The sequence below is a fragment of the Amblyraja radiata genome, chromosome 13, assembly GCF_010909765.2.
Source record: "Amblyraja radiata isolate CabotCenter1 chromosome 13, sAmbRad1.1.pri, whole genome shotgun sequence".
Taxonomy (NCBI): domain Eukaryota; kingdom Metazoa; phylum Chordata; class Chondrichthyes; order Rajiformes; family Rajidae; genus Amblyraja; species Amblyraja radiata.
This window is the reverse complement of record NC_045968.1, coordinates 11,933,413-11,953,651: the sequence shown is the minus strand read 5'-3', so window position 1 is coordinate 11,953,651 and position 20,239 is coordinate 11,933,413. Positions and strand designations below refer to the sequence as shown.

Sequence of the window (20,239 nt, the reverse complement as noted above, 5' to 3'; positions counted from 1 at the left end):
GACTATAATTAAAACAATTGTACACATCGGTCTCATTATTAGTTGGAGGGTAATATGATCCAAGCAATGGGAAATCGTGTGTTCATGCTGACTTCAGCAAGTTTACTGTGAATTAAACTTCTCCATGTTTTATCATCAGGTTCCCGATTTAGTCAATGCTGCAACCAAAGAATTTCAGATGGAAATCAGTAGCGTGAAGATAAAGCTTCAGGAGGCCCAGTGCCAACTCAGCCAGGAGGAGCACTGCAGAGACGATGAAATCAGTAAACTGGGAAAAATAATCTCTCGGCTGGAGACCCAGTTGAAACAGGAACAGAACAGAGTAGAGTCCATGAACGAGGAGCTGAGGACTGAAGTGCAGCAGAAATCTATCGAGACAAGAGAAAGCCAACAGGTGATACTGCAACTCAGAGAGGAGCTGTGCCAGACTGAGGAAGAGGTATGGATCCATACATTCAAAACCAGTGTAGAAATAAGAGATGGCAGATGCCGGTTTACAAAAAAAGGCACAAAGTGCTGGAGTAACTCAGCGGATCAGGCAGCATCTCTGGAGACACAAAGTGCTGGAGTAACGCAGCGGATCAGGCAGCATCTCTGGAGACATAAAGTGCCTTAGAAACAAAGAATTGCAGAAGCTAGCTTATACCAAAGAGTACCTGCTGGAGTGCTGAAGAAAGGTCCCACCCTCAACTCCGTTCAAGGACCCCGACAGTCCTTTCAGAGGCAAAGGATCACTTGCACCTCCTCCAACCTCATCTACTGTATCCGCTGCTCTAGGTGTGGAATCCTGTATGTCAGTGAGACCAAGCGCAGGCTCGGCGATCATTTCACTGAACACCTCAGTCAGCCTGAACCTACCTGAACTGCTGGTTGCTGGACACTTTAACTCTCCCTCCTATTCCCACACTGACCTTTCAGACACTGTCTGAGTGAGGCCCAGCACAAATTGGAGGAACAGCACCTCATATTTCATTTGGGCAGCTTACACCCCAGCGTCATGAACATTGACTTCTCCAACTTCAAGTAATCCTTGCTTTCCCTCTCTCTCTATTCCTCCCCCTTCCCAGTTCTACGACCAGTCTGACTGTCTCCGACTGCATTTTATCTCTGTTACCTTCTTCCAGCAAACAATGATCTATTCTACATTTCCCTTGATCTCCATTTCCTTTGCCCTGTTTTCACACCACACACCTCTTTATCTATCTATCTCCCTGCCCCCCCCCCCCCACACGGCAGTCTGAAGAAGGGTCTCGACCTGAATCGTCACCCATTCCTTCTCTCCAGTGCTGCTGCCTGTCCCGCTGAGCCACTTTTGTGTCTATCTTTGGCTTAAACCAGCATCTGCAGTTCATTCATACCCACCCCAAAATGTTACCTATTCATGTTCTCCAGAGATGCTGCCTGACCCACTGAGTTACTCTAGCACCTTGTGACCTTCTTTATAACCAGAGACTTCTTTACAACATTTTGAAACGTACAATGGCACAACAGTTGAAAAACGTTGAACAGTTCGACAGTGCCGAACACGATGCCAAGACCAACTCTTATCTGCCTGCACATAACCCATATCCCTCCATTCCCTGCGCATCCATGTGCCTATCCAAAGGTCTCTTAAATGCCACTATCGAATCTGCCTCAACCACCACCCCTGGCAGTGCGTTCCAGGCACTTAAATAGAGGATAGCAGCAGCTGTGGAAAGGAAGCAGTCTGTCTCCAAGTTCAAGGTACTTGAGAAAAGATTCAGGCTGATTAGACTATTCACAGCATATTTACTCATATTCACCAGTGATGAATTTTTATGCATGTGCACTCGCCAAGTGCTTTTTGCACCGACTGTAATTATGTTAGCATCTTGACAGGACTGACAGTGTTTGGCTGGGGTGCCATTGACAGTCAAATAGCGCACTAACATTTACATTTACTTCACGACCACACACAAGCAGCTGAGGAAGGGATTCATGATTATTGATTGCAGACGACTCCTGCATTATGGCCCTGAGGGCTAGAGAAAGTCACCCTTACAGAAGCACAAATCACTGCTCAGAAGTTGGAATCGCAGAATAACGTTTGCTCACAAAATATATGTGGGGAGAAAAGTAAATACATCTACACTGAATTTATTCTTTTTCAACACACACACACACACACACACACACACACACACACACACACACACACACACATAACGAGGCTGTCCTTTACGGAACATTGTGATAGGGACCTTCTTTCCACAAATACACAAACATGGGGAGCGAGAGGAGGAGGGGGGGTCACTTGTAATAATATGGACAGAGAGATAATTTGCATAGGAAGGAACTGCAGATGCTGGTTTAAACCAGAGATAGACACAAAAAAACCCAAACTGGAGTAACTCAGCGGGAAAGGCAGCATCTCTGGAGAGAAGGAATGAGTGATGTTTCGGGTCGAGACCCTTCTTCAGACTAGTTAGGGGAAAGGGAAACGAGAGATATAGACGATGATGTCGAGAGATAAATTGTTGATCTAGTACACAAACAGCCCCAAATATTTTGATAAAGAGGGGCACAAAGTGATGGAGTTATTCGGCGGGTCAGGTAGCGTCTGTGGAGACAAAGGATGGGGTAACGTTTCGGGTTGAGACCCTTCTTCAGACCTTCTTGTAGACCTTCTTGGAGATCCTGTGTGCAGAAGAACTGCAAAGTGAAGCCCCTGTTGTATTGGTTCCAAATATATATTAGGGTATGAGAGGTGAGATGTAGATGTTTAAGCCAGGAAAGGATACATCTGATAGGAATAATGTACAACTGCATACAAATAGCAGATGTATGGAAACGGTAAAACCAGAATATTATTCCAAATTTTATTTTAGGATCTAGAGAAGAGTGTATGGCTGCAAGCTGGTGAAATACAACATGGGGACAATGCACGGAAGTGCACTATCAAGATAGAATGATGTGGCAAAAATATATATGGCTATATTTAATTCTGATCAGAATATCCCAGCTTTGTATGCCTCGTTGTCACCTTCCCCTCAACTAACAATGTACCATTCTACATATTCCTTGATCGTTGTCCCCTTTGATATGTGTTTTCACCTTACCCTTCCATATCTTTAGGTCTCAAGATGTTTTCATGAGAGAGTTAGATTTAGCTCTTAGGGCTAACGGAATCAAGGGACATGGGGAGAAAGCAGGAATGGGGTTCTGATTTTGGATGATCAGCCATGATCATATTGAATTGCAGTACTGGCTCGAAGGGCTGAATGGCCTACTCCTACTCCTGCACCTATTTTCTACGTTTCTATGTTTCTCTCTTCTGTCTGAAGAGGATACGGACCCGAAACATTACGCATCCTTTGTCTTCAGAGATGCTGCCTGACCCGCTGAGTTACTCCAGCACTTTGTGTCTATTTTTGGTATAAATCAGTACCTGCAGTTCCTTGTTTCTATAACCATATAACAATTACAGCACAGAAAACAGGCCATCTCGGCCCTTCAAGTCCATGCTGAACACTTATTTTCCCCTAGTCCCATCTACCTGCACTCAGACCATAACCCTCCATTCCTTTCCCGTCCACATACCTAACCAATTTATTTTTAAATGATAAAATCGAACCTGCCTCCACCACTTCCACTGGAAGCTCATTCCACACAAATATTTTGTTCTCCACTTTCCATGTTTTCTGGCCATGGGCTTCAACTTTGCTCTCTAAGTCCATTAATGCATTGCTAAATAAGATTAAAGCACATTTTTTTTAGATATTGCTGTTAACATATAGTCTTCCCCAATGGGAACACAGATCAGAAAATATTCCCCCAGTTTCTGAAAACAACTTTACTTTTGAAAAAAAAAATATTCTGTCATCATCAAAATCGTGGGATATATATTTCCCTGTAACACAATCACTGTTCTACAAGTCAGTGTTTTTAATTATGTTGGGCCAGGGTCCCAATCTGAAATGTCCCCCATCCTTTTTGTCCAGAGATGCTGCCTGACCCACTGAGTTACTCCAGCTCTTAGTGTCCGTCCCTCTACGACCAATTTCATAACTGGTAGCTGTCTATTAAACTCAATTGTTCTCTGATCTTGCTGCCATAGAGTAATACAGTGTGGAAACAGGTCCTTTGGCCCAATATGCCCACACCAACCAATCTACACTAGTCCCATGTGCCAGCATTTGGTCCATATCCCTCCAAACCTCCAACATGTCCTATCCACGTACCTGTCCAACTGTTTCTTAAACGTTGGGATAGTCCCTGCCTCAATTACCTCCTCTGGCAGCTTGTTTCATGCATCCACTACCCTATGTGTGAAAAAGTTACCCCTCAGATTCCTATTAAATATTTCCCCCCTCACCTTAAACCTATGCCCTCTGCTCCTCGATTCACCTGCTCTGGGCAAAAGACTGGTGTCTTTCTACGTTGCACAATTCAGCGATTTCCAGTTCGATTTATTCGATTCTATGTAAATTCTAAGCATTTTCATAATCATGGAGTGATACAGCTTGGAAACAGGCCCAACTTGCCCACACCGGCCAACATGTCCCAGCTACACTGGTCCCACCTGCCCGCATTTGGTCCATATCCCTCCAAACCTGCCTATCCAAAAATAAAACATCCATTCTGTAAATAAAACATGAGCACTGTGTGTTTCATTCATTCATTCATTCATTCATTCATTCATTCATTCATTCATTCATTCATCCTTGCAGAATACTTTCCTTGCGGAAACCGTGCGCAGAGAGTGCGAGGAGCGCTACGAGCTGACAGAGGCCCTCACTCAGGCCCGAGAACAACTGAAGGAATTCAAGAAGCTGAGCAGAGAGCTTCCACGTTCTCAGCCGCCAGCCAGCCAAAGGAGCCTGAGCTCTTCGTCCTCGCACGCGAGCAGCCAGGCGCGCAAGTCACAAAGCTCCCCCTCCAACAGCAGTTGGTCAAAAGCCAACGGCTTGCAAGGGCTCCCGGCAAGAACCAGTCCCTTAAACAGTGCCGGCTGCACCTCTTTACCAGCCATCCCAGTGATGCACCCAGCAAAGGGGAGGACAGCATCTGTCAGTGAAATCAAACAGAGGATTGCAGCGGCTGTAAAAAGAAAATAGTCTGGGTCCACAATCAGGGTGTTTGCGAATGGAATCAATGCGACCAGACTATTCATCATTGTACAGGCTTGAATATATTGGATCCTAGTGATGAACTTAAACCATGTATCTTCTGCAAAGTGGTCGTGCATTCATCTAAGTCAAGGTTACTAATTGCAGTTTCCTAATGATCCTGACAAATCATGACCTGCTGACAAATAGAATGATTCTCAAGTCCATTGACGCAGCATTCTTCCTTGTGCTTTCTCTGGTGCCCCGTATGCTTTCATTTTTAGCGTGGAGTACTCACAATTTAGCAAGGTACTCACAAGTGTGTCCCAACTCAGGGCCTATGTATTTTCTTTAGCACACATTCTATTTCTATCTTTTTGAAATATCCAAACAAAGCACTGGGACTCATTTCCAATCTTCATCAGCTTTTATGCCAGTAGGGACGGCACGGTAGCGCAGCAGGTAGAGCTGCTGCCTCACGGCGCCAGAGACCCGGGTTCGATCCTGACCTCGGGTGCTGTCTGTGTGGAGTTTGCACGTTCCCCCTGCAATGCGTGGGATTCCTCCTTGTGCTCTGGTTTCCTCCTACATCCTAAAGACGTGCGGGTTTGATCTGTAAATTACCCCTAGTGTGTAGGGAGTGGATGAGAAAGTGGGATAACATGGAACGCGCCAACGGGCGATCGATGGTCGGCGTGGACTCAGTGGGCCAAAGGGCCTGTTTCCATGCTGTGTGTATCCATTAATGAATTTTAATAATTGGTGCTTCAGTTCTCAATCTTCATGTTCATTTACCCCACTTATAGATGCATGTTATTGTGCTATTCCCCATGGCCTTCGTTTGGCAATCACGCTTATGTGGGCCTTCGTTACATATACGAGTCCCACTTCATCATAAAGTAAAAGGAAGCAATATGAGCAAGTTTCTGCCTACAAAGTTCATGTCATAGAAGCAGAATTAGGCCATTCGGCCCATCAAGTCTACTCTGCCATTCGATCATGGCTGATCTATCTCTTCCTCACAGCTTCATTCTCCTGCCTTCTCCCCGTAACCCTTGACACCTTGCTTTTGCCTTGTGCCTAATAGGACATTACAGTGTCAGGGCCTTGATAAAAATATTCATCAACTGGTCATACACTACTCGTTTCCAAATGTTAGTTCAGTTTAGAGATACAGCGCTGAAACAGGCCCTTCAGCCCACCGGGTCCGTACCGACTAGTACCCCACACACACTAGGGACAATTTACATTTATACCAAGCCAATTAACCTACAAATCTGTATGTCTTTGGAATGTGAGAGGAAACCAGAACATCCGGAGAAAACCCACACAAGTCACGGGGAGAACGTACAAACTCCGTACAGACAGCACCCATAGTCAGGATCGAACCCGGGTCTCTGCCGCTGCAAGTGCTGTAAGGCAGCAACACTACTGCTGCGCCACCGTGCCAAATACCAAAGGTTTTATCATATGTTATTTTTCCAGCAACAGCCATTGAGGCACACTAGTTTTGTTCCCTCTTTTATAAATACGTAGTATTTCACGAATCTATCAGTTCTCTGATACTGTTCCATTATCGCCTTCCTTGGATATGCATAAATGTCATTGATCATATACATATTACATATTTTAAATTTGAGTATCATCTCCCCTTAATTTTGATATTGCTTCATTGAAATTAAATATATATGTTTGATTACTCAATTGAGAATTAATTTGACATTAAAATATAGTCTTAGTTTATCCTTGCCAAATTGAATTAAAATTAAATAGATCTGCCAAAATATTTCCTTTTAGTCTTCAACTGTATAGTTTAGCATTATGAAATATGAGTTGAAATATTTTATAAGTTTATAAAGATGAATATTTTTATAGTAACCCATGGATGGATAATAACAAAAGTAATAATAAAAAAAGTTTTAAACTGTAAATGGAAATATACGTATTCTCGTTTGCTTTATTCTGGTGCAAAGTTAACTGCGAGATTCCCGATTTGATTTACAATCCTAAAGATATTGGAATGAGAAAAAGAGACCGATGAAATCCATATGAAAAGCACATTAAAATTTCTCTGAACTTTAGAAAGAAAAATATTATTCTACGTGCCTGTTGCAACGTTCCTGATCTGCAGCATTCGATAAATTAAAGTCTCATTTTCGAGTGAATCAGCTGATGCAGCCCAGCTGCCTCTGGATCTCAAGAATGTACGTTGGTGCATTCCAATAATGTCGGCTTGGAACTCGGGCAGTTTGACTCAAGAATCCACAAATTGTGCTGTTCTGTTTGAAGAAACATATGGAACAATTTACGGAGGTAAAGCCCATCAACTGAATGCCACATTTAGTGATGGTTGATTTGGATCTGTTGAAGGCGAATAAATAATGTGTTAATTATGCCAGTTCATTTGCAAAATGTATACGTAATATATTTGTCAGGTGGCACTACTTTTATTAATATTGTCCAAGTTTATTTGGGGTCAGCGCCATATATTTGTAACCATTTTACGATCATGTTGCACACAATTTCAAAGTTAAGTATTGATGCTAAGTATTTTTACGCTGTATTGTCATCCATGCATCGGTTTTGCCTTACAGCACTAGAGACCTGGGTTAGATCCTGACCTCGGATGCTGTTTGTACAGAGTTTGTACGTTCCCTGCTGTGACCACGTGGGTTTCCTCTGGGTGTTCCAGCTTCCTCCTACATTCCAAAGACGTGCAGGTTTGTAGGTCAATTGGCCTCCGTAAATTGTCCCTAGTGTGCAGAATAGAATTAATGAACAGGCGATAGTTGATTGACGTGGCCTGGGTGGGCCGAAGGGCCTGATTCCAAGCTGTATCTCTAATACTAAATTCAAACTATTGAGCAACCAAAGGACAAAGGACATTTATTGTCACATACACCAATTGGTGCAGTGAAATTCGAGGTACCATGCAGTACACAAATAAGATAAACACAACATTATAGAATTTAACATAAAACATAAAAAACATTCCTCCACAGCGGAATCTACGTTTCCCACTGTGAGAGAAGGCACCAAAGTTCAGTCCCCTTCCTCTGTTCACCCGTGGTCGGGGCCTATTGGGGCCTATTGAGGCCTCCGCAGTCGCCGCTACGGGCCCGATGCTTCAGGCCCTCGAACAGAAGAACACTCTCAGCGGCCCAGAGCCTCCAAATCGGCCGTTTCCTACCGGAGACGGTGGCTTCCGATGTCCACAGGCCGAGCTGGACGAGATTCAACACTGGCGACCTCGGCGAGAGATCCCAGGGCACCGCGATGTTAAAGTCAGTACCGCCCACGGCTGGAAAGTCAGCACCACCAGCAGCTGGAAGCTCCACAGACCACAGTCGGCAGTCCCAGTACTCTGGAGCTCCAACACGACGACCCCAGTAAGGCATCGCTCGCTCCGCGGTGGAATCCAGTGCTGCTCCACCGCTGCTGAAGCTGAGGCTCTGGTTGGTCTATGGCAGGAAAGGCCACGCCAATCCAGGTGGTAGGCCGTGAGGAGTGAGGCGACGATACAGCTCAGAGAATAGTCGCATCCTCGATCAGGAAGTGACTAAGAAAACCGTTTCCCCCTCCCACACATAAAAAAGACTAAAAGACCTCCAAAAAGACTAAAAATAACAAAAAGGATGAAAGGACAGACAGCTGCAGGTGAGGTAGCCACACTCGACGGCGCCACCACTCGCGCTAATTACTAATTTACAAAATATATACTATATTTAAATTAAAAATAATTTCAGTACATTTATTTTTACGGAAAGTGGAACTATCTGATTTATCAACATAATGGACTAAATGACCAGTTGATGAAATATAAATGTAATTTTCGGGTCGAGACCCTTCTTCAGACTGATGTGAGAACCTACAAACCTGCCGTCTTTGGAATGTGGGAGGAAACTGGAGCGCCTGGAAATAACTTTAGGTCACAAGGGGAATACAGAACCAGGGGCCACAGTCTCAAGAACCAGGGGCCACAGTCTCAAGAACCATGGGCCACAGTCTCAAGAACCAGGGGCCACAGTCTCAAGAACCAGGGGCCACAGTCTCCAGAACCAGGGGCCACAGTCTTAGAATAAAGGGGAGGTCATTTAAGACTGAGGTGGGACAAAACTTTTTCACCCAGAGTGTTGTGAATTTATGGAATTCCCTGCCACAGAGGGCAGTGGAGGCCAAATCACTGGATGGATTTAAGAGAGAGTTAGATAGAACTCTAGGGGTTAGTGGAATCAAGGGATATGGGGAGAAGGCAGGCACGGGTTATTGATAGGGGACGATCAGCCATGATCGCAATGAATGACGGTGCTGGCTCAAAGGGCCGAATGGCCTCCTGCACCTGTTTTCTATGTATAAACTGCGTACAGATGGCACCCATAATCAGTATCTCTGGGAGGCAGCAACTCTACTGCTGTGCCGCCCAATATACTCAGACTGAATGACTACAACTGGGACGTAATGTTGGGAATATTACAATGCCAGCCCTTACTTTCTGGCACTGTTCGATTTACCCAGTCCCTGTAAAAAAAAAAATCTTGCTCAAAGAATAATATGACCCCTGCTGATATGCGGCATTTTTAGAGTTAAACTTTTCACAGTTTTTGATAGAACATGTGCCAAACATCTGAACATTTGAAACTTGGCACAATGGGAAGACTACAAAGAAGCAGCACACTCAGAAAGTGAAAGTATTTCTGAGAATTTCTTCAACTAGAGGAAAATGGTTCACTTTGCGAAGAATAGTTGTTCAAGACCAAGGCGGCTTCCTCTGCTGGTTGGCCGAATGCTGTGGTGATGGAGAACATCTCTGGCATTTGGTCCTGAGCAGAGAGTCTCTTGACAATATGGTCCTGGGCCTTCTCCATTGCCAGAGTGGGGCCACACGCAAACTAGAGGAACCGTATCTCCTATTCCACTTGCGCAGCTTACAACACATATCTGGGCACCATATCTGAGGAAGGATGTGCTGGCTCAGGAGAGGGTCCAGAGGGGGTTTACATGAATGATCCCAGGAAAGAGTAGGTTAACATATGATGAGTGTTTGACAGCACTGGGCTTGTACTCGCTGGAGTTAAGAAGAATGAGAGGGGACCTCATTAAAACGTACAGAATAGTGAAAGGCTTGGATAGAGTGGATGTGGAGGATGTTTCCACTAGAGAGAGTCTAGGACGAGCGGTCATAGCGTCAGAATTAAAGGACATTTTTTTAAGAAGGAGATAAGTAATTTCAGAGGGTGGTGAATCTGTGGAATTAGGAGGCCAAGTCTGTGGATATATTTAAGGCAGTGATAGGTAGATTCTTAATTAGTACGGCGGTCAGAAGTTATGGGGAGGGCAGAAGATTGGGGTTAGGAGGGAGAGATAGATCAGCCATGATTGAATGGTGGAGTAGACTTGATGGGCCAAATGGCCTAATTCTGCTCCCACCACAGAAAGACATTCTTTTAAAGTGCCGGCCTGTTGGGAAACAGGGTCAGCAAATTCTACACTGCATCAACAAATGAATAGAAGACCAGACATTCGGTTTTATAAATGAAATAATTGCCAACAGGTTTTGTGTAAACAATAAGCCGGATTCCTTCTGTCACTGCTTCCAGTAACGGCCCACGCGGTGTGTAATTAATGATGTCATCATTGCAGTCAGGCAATGAGTTGCCAAATGACTGTGTCACTTTTCCCATACTAAGGGTAGACCAAAGAATAGGCTGAAGTTGCTGACCTCAGATACAGGATGTGGACTGTCCAGCACTCGGTACGGTGGCGCAGCAGGTAGAGCCACTGCCTCACAGCGCCAGAGGCCCAGGTTCGATCCTGACCTTGGGTGCTGTCTGTGAGGAGTTTACACGTTCTCCCCCAGTGATGGAGTCATACAGTGTGGAAACAGGCCCTTCGGCCCAACTTGCCCACATCCACCAATGTGCCCCATCTACACTGTTGCCATCTGCCTGCATTTGGCCCATATCCCGCTAAACCTGTCCTATCCATGTACCTCTCTAAGTGTTTCTTAAACGTTGCAATACTACCTGCCTCAACTACCTTCTCCGGCAGCTCGTTCCATACACCACCTTCTGTGTGAAAAAGTTACCCCTCAGGTTCCTCCATTTACTCCATGCAAGAGACTGTGTGTCTAACCAATCCCAAAGACGTGCGGGTTTGTAGGTTAATTGGCCTCCGTAAATTGTCCCTAGTGAGTAGGGAGTGGATGCAAAAAGTAGGAGAACATGGAACTAGTGTGATCGATGGTTGGCGTGGGCTCGTGGGCCCAGGGGCTTGGTTCCATGCTGTACCTCTACACTCTAAATATAACCAGACCACAAACCAAGGCCTTGGCACCAGTGTTAGGTCAGGGTTGTGAGCTGCTGAGAGGTGAAGGCTTCACGCCACAAGGCCCTACCCTCCTGCAGCTTCACATCACAAAGCTGCAGCTGAATTGCGGTCTGAAGAGGCAAAATCACGGGTTGTAATACTGACATTTATCTGAAGCCTCATTCAATTCAGGGAGGTGAAACCAGCTACAACTATACGAATACTTTAAATGGTTTTGTTTATCACCACAGGAGGCAGTGAGTGCAGAGACTGGAGGGGCAAAGCTTTCAAGGAGAGAGGGGCAAGGAGAGGTGATGTGCGGGGGCAATTATTTTTATATCTATCCTGTTTATATATTTATTTATACACAGAGAATGTGGGGTGCTTGGAATGTGTCGCCAGGGGTGGTGGTGGTGGAGACAGATACGTTAGTGGTGTTTAAGAGGTTTTTATTTGGGCATTTACATATGCAGGGGATGGAGGGATATGGCTCATGTGCAGGCTTAGTTTCGTTTTTTAGCTTGGAGATACAGGGCGGAAACATCCCCTTCGGCACACCGAGTCCGCACCGACCAGCGATCCCCACACATTAACACTATCCGACACACACTAGGGACAATGTACATTTCTATCAAGCCAATTGACCCACAAACCCGTACGTCTTTGGAGTGTGGGAGGAAATCGAAGATCTTGGAGGAAGCCCACGCGGGACATGGGGAGAACGTGCAAACTCCGTACAGACAGCACCGGTAGTCGGGATGGAACCCGGGTCTCTGGCGCTGTGAGGCAGCAACTCTACCGCTGCGCCACCGTTGATGATGTTCGGCACAGTTTGTATGGGCCAACGAGCCTGTTCCTATATTGTACTGTTCAATGCTCACGGTAAATTCTATGCTGTATACACTACAAATTATGTGGATAACACATTGTGTAGGTCCACCTTTACAGAGGTCCTGACCTTCTGTTTCATTGTAAGTGCTGCTGATACTTATACCGTTAAAAAGCTGCTGCCTGGCCATGAAAATCCATTTCAAACTATGACTGATAAACCATGTTTTCTTCAACTATTAGATTGCACCAGGTTTCAGATATTGAGTTTGATCAACAGGAAATAAATTATTACACATTCATGGAAAAAAGCAGAGTAGGAAATCACTAAGGACACATTAAAAAGCTGTCGTTTGTGAAAAGGGAAGAGGTATTTTCCATGTTCTGTCAATGAAGGTCAAACCTTGCTCACGTTTATAAAAACAACAGCAACATAAAAACAGGGGCGGCACGGTGGCGCAGCGGTAGAGTTGCTGCCTTACAGCGCCAAAGACCCAGGTTTGATCCCGGCTATGGGTGCTGTTTGTACGTAGTTTGTACGTTCTCCCTGGGACCTGCGTGGGTTTTCTCCAGGTGCACCGGATTCCTCCCACGCTCCAAAGACGTGCGGGTTTGTAGGTTCACTGGCTTCAGTGATGAAATCGTAAATTGTCCCTAGTGTGTAGGATAGTGCTAGTGTACGGGGTGATTGCTGGTCGGTGCGGACTCAGGTCTAATTTCTAAAGGAACAATCCTGCTCAATTTTACGGGATTTTGCAACACGATTTCATTAGAGAAACGGAATGGAAAGATGCTTTGGTATAAAGAAGCACAGCTGGTATTTGCCTCACGGCGCCACAGCCCCAGGTTCGTGCCTGACCTCACGTGTTACCTGTGCGTGGAGTTTGCATGTTCTCCCTGTGACCACGTGGGTTTCCCCCGGGTGCTCCGGTTTCCTCCCACATTCCAAAGACGTGCAGGTTTGTGGTACAATTGGCCTCAGTAAATTGCCTCCTTGTGTGTAGGGAGTGGATGAGAAAGTGGGATAACATAGAGCATGTTACTCATTATCACCTAGCGCACAGCCAACAATGGACCATTGTGTGCTCCACCTGTCCTTGCTCATCATTACTTTTTCGCATATCTTTCATTAATTTGTTCTACATCTCTCTGTACCAGTCTATATCTCTCATGTCCCTTTCCTCTGACTCTCGGTCTGAAGAAGGGTCTAGACATCGAACGCACCTATTCCTTTTCTCCAGAGACGCTGCCTGTCCCGCTGAGTTACTCCAGCTTTTTGTGTCTATCTTCAGTTTAAACTAGCATCTGCAGTTCCGTCCTGCACATGGAACTAGTGTAAATGGGCAATCGATGGTTGGCGTGGACTAGATGGGCCAAAGGGCCTGTTTCCTTGCTGTATATTTAAACTGAAATCTAAGACTAGTGTTTAGTAAGCCCAGAGTAGGTGAGTCGAGGACCAGAGGACATAGATGTAAGGTTAAGGGGAAAAGATTTAATATGAATCTGACGGGGAGCTTTTTCACACAAAGGATGGTGAGTGTATGGAACAAGCTGCCAGAGGAGGTAGTTGAGGCTGGGCCTATCCCAACATTTAAGAAGCAGTTAGACAGGTACACGGATAGGACAGGTTTGGAGGAATATGGACCAAGCGCGGGCAGGTGGGACTAGTGTAGATGGGACATTGTTGGCCGGTGTGGGCAGGTTGGGCCGAAGGGACAGTTTGCACGCTGCCTTACTCTATGACTCCCTGTCTCCGTGCCTCTATGAATGAATGAATTAATTGATTGATTACTTTATTGGCCAAGTATTCACATACAAGGAATTTGCCTTGGTGCTCCGCCCACAAGTGACAACATGACATACAGTGACAGTTAGGAATGACACATAAAACATTAAGCATTAATAATAAAACATTATTGATTAAACATGTGAATTAAATAAAATACCAGAGCAAAAGGAGGCTACAAGTTTTTGGTTGACTATATCTCCATGTCTCTATCACAGGTGCCTGTGTGATGGGTCAGTCACTGGTGGGTGATGGCCATTTTGTTGTCCTCACCAGGTTACCGCATGTAGGGTATTGGTGAGAAGGCATTGGCACCAAAACACCTAGAGCAGCGGGTACCACCATCTTGTTGAAGATGGTCAGTCTAGACACGTCTGTGCCAACATTGATTGGAGAAACAGGTGTCGCACGCCGTGGCTGCGGGCGGCTGCGGTCATGTGACATCTATCAGGGAAACTGGGTGAAATATCAAAGAGTGCCGTACATCACTGGCGCGTCACAAAGAATTCTGGCCGAGACCCAGTCATCAGACAAGCCACTTCTGGAATCAATCTGAGCTGCAATATTCAGATTCAATCACAGCCTCATAATCATGCCCAGCCCTTAATGAACCTGGAGTTGTTTTCTCACCACTCCACTCACCTTTTAACTTTTAACTGTGTTGTAATTCATTTTCAATGATCGGTGGAAGTCAGGGCTTCCAGGCAGGTCCAGTGCTCATTTCCCGTCTCTGGGTAATGACGTGCAGGGTTGCGGGTTAATTGGCTTGGTAAATGTAAACGTTTTCCCGAGTGGGTGTGTGGGATAGTGTTAATGTGCGGAGATCGCTGGTCGGTGAGGCTGAAGGGCCTGTTTCCGTGCTGTATCTCTAAACTAAACTAAACAATTGGAGTGTGGACTTTGGTCAGAGCGCTAAAACATGGCGCCCGCGGGCTCAGTCGACTATTTCTGTACACTTGCTATTCGGAGATCGGGGGTATGACAATACTCTACTGGACTGTTTGTAAGGAAAATAATGTCACTGTGCCCTTAGCACTTAGCACGTGGCAATGAAAGCACCATTGATCATTGAGTAAAGTACGGCTCCAATGACTGCGGCTTTTCTCCAAGGATTACTGTTGAGTTTGGTTGCACCAGAGGTCCTCAATGCCAGACATGGTCAACTAGATTCATAGAAGGGTCCTGGTCCGGTGCAATAGTAATTTAAAAAATAAATAAATAAATAAATGGTATCAGGACCTGGCAATGGGAGGTAAAACAACAAAAACAGACTTGGTTGGTAGTCCCCTTTCTGCGGAGTTTAATGTTATAATAGAGCGATTGTCCCTACTTTCTTTTTCTTTCTTTTCTAGGGTCTACTTTCTTACTTTACTTCCTTCTCTAACTTCTTTTCTAAGGGGCTTTCTTTTCCCAACACTCTCTTGCACTTCACGACTCTTGCGCACTTTCTTTACTTTCCTTACTTCTATCTTTTTCTTAAAGCTCAAAAAAATGAAGCGGTACAAAAAATGTATTAAGATATATGTGTTGTGTATTATTGTAATTTACCGTACTTCTAATAAAAATAATTAAAAAAAAGAAAAAAAAAGAAGGGTCCTGGTCCGAAACATCACCCATTCCTTCTGTTCAGTGATGCTGCCTGACCCGCTGAGTTACTCCGGCATTTTGTGTCTACCTTAGATCCATAGAGCCGTACAGTCGCGAGACCCTTCGGCCCAACTGGTCCACGCTGACAGTGATGCCTTTCTACACCAATGCCATTTCCTGCGTTAGGCCCACATCCTGCTATTCCTTTCCAATCAAAGTACTATCCAAATAACTTAAAAACTTGTGGAATTCATCGCTGTGGAGGCCAAGTCAATGGATATTTATTCAGGTGGCGATTGATAGATTCTTGATTAGTACGGGTGTCAAGGGTCATGGGGAGAAGGAGAACAGGGCTAGGAGGGAGAGATAGATCAGCCGTGATTGAATGGCGGAGTAGACTGGATGGGCCGAATGGCCTAATTCTGCTCCTAGAACTTGTGAACTTGTCCACGTTGACCATGATGCCTTTCTACACCAATGACCATTTCCTGCATCAGGCCCACATCCCTCTCTCTACTCCGTTCTTATCAAAGTACTGTTCAAATAACATTTACACATTGTATGTGGGCAGGAACTGCAGGTGCTGGTTCAAACCAAAGACAGACACAAAACATTGGAGAAACTCTGCGGGTCAGGCAGCATCTCTGGAGAGAAGGAATGGGCGACCTTTCTGTCCTGGGCCTCCTCCATGGCCAAAGTGAGTACCACCGGAAATTGGAGGAGCAGCACCTCATATTCCGTTTGGGCAGTCTGCACCCCAGCGGCATGAACATTGACTTCTCCAATATCCGGTAGCCCTTGCTGTCTCCTCCCCTTCCTAGCTCTCCCTCAGCCCTCTGGCTCAACCTCTTCCTTTCTTCTCCCCACCACCCCCACCCTGCATCAGTCTGAAGAAGGGTTTTGGCCCGAAACGTTGCCTATTTCCTTCGCTCCATAGATGCTGCCGCACCCGCTGAGTTTCTCCAGCATTTTTGTCTACCTTCAATTTTCCAGCATCTGCAGTTCCTTCTTGAACATCTCTGGAGAGAAGGTCATTCAATCTGTATCTAACTCCTCCCCCAAGCAGTTTGTTCCAACCTCTCCCTCAAATATTTCCAAACTGGCAAAATGGAGTGACCTTCTTAGGGTCTCGACCCGAAACGTCACCCTCCAGAGATGCTGCCTGTCCCGCTGAGTTACTCCAGAGCTTTTTGTGTCTATCTTCGGTTTAAACCAGCACCTGCAGTTCCTTCCTGCACACGGAATGAATGACCTTTAGCAGTTCTTAAACGCTCCGAACCCACTCTGAGCACAAACTGGTTTGATCACATCTCGCCATTTGGACGAGAATCACTGTTTAAAAACATCCCTTCCCTTTCCCTTCTTTGCCTTCTGCTGCCTGTTAGGCCAACACATCGCCAGGGCAACAGGATAACTTTGGTGCGAGCTGACACCTGCAGGCAGTTAATGACAATTGGAGTTTGCAACGGGCTGGATGAAGAGAGCCCTCTGGGATTAAAGCTGAAGCAGGACTTGAGGGAGGGAATCGCGGGAGATGATTATGTGAAAGCTGCGAGGCAGTTGCTTTTGTTGTCATGCGAAAGGTCATCACATTTGGGTGTAACTTGTCTCTAGTAAACATGCCTTCAATAATAATATATTGTAGCGGAGCCTGCTAGCGCACGCAGGTATCGAACCTGGCGTTCGGAAGCCACATTCCGCTGTTGTTTTCGCGCGGTTTTTCCCCTGCGCACGTTAGTTCAGCGCTGACCACCGATGTGGCCAGGCGTGTCCGTTAAACCTGTATGCTGCAACTTGAACTTTCGAATAAAGTATTGTTGAAAACTCCAGGAGTCGTTTATCAGACCACTAACATATCTTCATTCTGCAATGTAATCATGCCACTCTACACCCAAACTAGCTGGAATCATTTGCTTCTTTCCTCGTCCCTTATTGACCTCTCCGTTTTCACACCTCACCCTTCTATAAATCTGTGTCTCCCCCTCTTCCCCTTACTCTCACAGTCTGAAGAAGGGTCTCGACCTGAAACGTCACCCATTTCCTTCTCTCCAGAGACGCTGCCCGCTGCCCCGCTGAGTTACTCCAGCATTTTGCGGCTGTCTTTATTCTCAGCAAACTGTTCCAAATCATCGCAAAGGGCAAGCTTGAGAATTCAGATGTCCAGATGTGAACACAGACCAGTGCCCAGCCCATTAATGATATTGCTCTGTAATGAGATTATATTTCCTAATGCAGGAAATCTTCTTATAAAATATGACAACCCTGTTACATTTTGCTTGTGTTCTCTCTGTAATTTGATAGGAACCTAGAGTGGGCAGCACGGTGGAGCAGAAGGGTAGAGCAGCTGCCTCACAGCGCCAGAGACCTAGGGTGCTGTCTGTGTGGAGTTTGCATGTTCTCCCTGTGACTGCGGGCTTTGCTCCGGGGGCTCCAGTTTCCTTCCACATCCCAAAGGCGTGCGAGCCTGTTAGTTAATTGGCCTCTGTAAATTGCCCCTAGTGTGTTGGGAGTGGATGAGAAAGTGTTGCTCGTTATCACCGAGCGCACAGCCAACAATGGACCATTGTGTGCTCCATCTGTCCTTGTTCATCATTACTTTTTCGCATAACTTTCATTAATTTGTTCTACATCTTTCTGTACCAGTCTATATCCCTCGTGTCCCTTTCCCCTGACGAGGCAATGGCTGCCTCGCCAACAGTCTGTCTGTCCTTTCATTCTTTACGCCTGTTTTGTATGTGGTAAATGTATGTTTTGTTAATGTTCTTTAGCTTGTTTTATGTGGGGGTGGGGGTGGGGATGGGGGGTTGGGGGAAACTTTTTCTAATCTCTTACCTCGACGGAGATGCGATTTTTTCCCGCATCGTATCTCCGTCTGCACTGCGGCCTAACATCGAGGAGTTGGCGGCCTTTGCTGGAGTCGGAACGGGAGCTCCATTGTGGGAGCCTGCGGGACTGTAACATCGCAGAGCTCGCGATCTCTGTCGGGGGTCGGCTTTAGGGCTCCAGGACTTTAACATCGCGGAACCCGCGGTCGCTGGTTAGAGAACGAAATCGGGGTATCCAAGCCGCAGGAGTTTCAACCGCTCCAACGCGGGAGTTTCGATCGCCGGCTGCGGGAGCTTCGATCGCTCCGACTGCGGATGGTTTGACTGACCCGACGCGGGAGAATAAAGAGGAAGAAGATTGGACTTTAGTGCCTTCCATCACAGTGAGGAATGTGGGGAATCCACTGTGGTGGATGTTTATATTAACTTTTATGTTGTTGTGTGTCTTGTTGCTTTTTTTTAGTATGGCTGTATGGTAATTCGAATTTCACTGTGCCTTAATTGGTACACGTGACAATAAACTGACCTTGAAACCTTGAACTAGTGTGAATGGGCGATCGATGGTCGGCGTGGACTCGTTGGGTCGAAGGGTCTGTTTCCATGTTGAATCTCTAATCTAAACCACCGTTGTTGTAGTAATCATATCGTAAAATGCAAATCTAATTAAAATGTGCAAAAGGTTTTAAGCATTACGAAATGATTATATTGCAACACCAATACTTAACATGTATCAGAAATGATTTACAGCAAACGTATTGAATTTTAAAAGTCATTATGATATTATATATATGACAAATATAATAAATATTATAAAATGCATGTGAATAGGTCAATTATAATCATTATAAAGATAACAAGGACATTTATTAGCCAAGTATGTAAAAATAATTTGATTCGCCATTTTCAGTCAAACCAAGAAAAAGCACCAACTACATAAAAATTAACATAAACATCCACCACAGCGCACTGCGATGGAAGGCAATAACTTCTTATCTTCTTCCCTCCTTCTCCCGCGGTCGGGGCAGTCGAACCATCGTAGCCGGGGCGATCGAAGTTCCTGCGTCGGGGCGGTCGGGGCGATCGTAGCGCTCTCGGTTGGAGCTCCCGAAGTTGATCCCCAGCAAGGGGCCGCCAGCTCCACGATGTTCGGCCGCAGAGCGGACGGAGATACGACATGGACAAAATTGCATCTCCGTTGAGGAAAGAGATTAAAAAATGTTTCCCCACCCCCTCACATAATACGAACCCAAAGATACTCTAAAACAGACTAAAAACAACAAGAGAAGAAAGGGACAGACAGACTGTTGGCGAGGCTGCCATCGTACGATGCCACCCGCTGGTATCAGTCTGTCCGCTGGATAGTTATCATGCAACAACAAAGCTTTTCACTGGACCTCGGTACACGTGACAATAGACTGAACTAAACTAAATATCCTCTATGTAAATCTTTTCGGTAAATTCCATGGTGCCATATACACATTGGTTGGTTTCCTGTAACTAAGTTTGTAGAAGTGTTAAGATTTAAATCCTTCAAGGAATCCTCGTAAAGTTCTTGAAAATAAGGGACTACTCAGAGGTGGGTAAGAGTACTGAGCCAATCTGGGGCAGAGATTGTGGGCAAGGGGGCACTGTGCCAAACCCTGACAAGTATGAATAATGCTTTCCCTCTCCCTCCATCCCTCCCCCACCCTCGTTCTCCAACTAATTTCACTGACCTCCTGATTAATTTTACTGTTTATATGCCTCGTTGCCAACATCCCCACAGCCAACAAACCATCCAAAATATCCTTGGTAGACAAAAATGCTGGAGAAACTCAGCAGGTGAGGCAGCATTTATG

At 45.6% G+C, this 20,239-nt stretch overlaps 1 protein-coding gene across 1 annotated transcript in view; it reads left to right on the top strand.

Moving 5' to 3' along the window:
* The window catches only part of lekr1 (leucine, glutamate and lysine rich 1), a 108,906-nt gene extending 103,329 nt beyond the window's left edge, over positions 1 to 5,577 (top strand). Inside the window, exons 12-13 of the mRNA XM_033031227.1 lie at positions 140 to 439; positions 4,692 to 5,577. Coding sequence (XP_032887118.1) covers positions 140 to 439; positions 4,692 to 5,078 — 687 coding nt within the window. The 3' untranslated portion in view covers positions 5,079 to 5,577. The remainder of the gene's footprint in view (positions 1 to 139; positions 440 to 4,691) is intronic.
* The last annotated feature ends 14,662 nt before the right edge of the window (positions 5,578 to 20,239 follow it).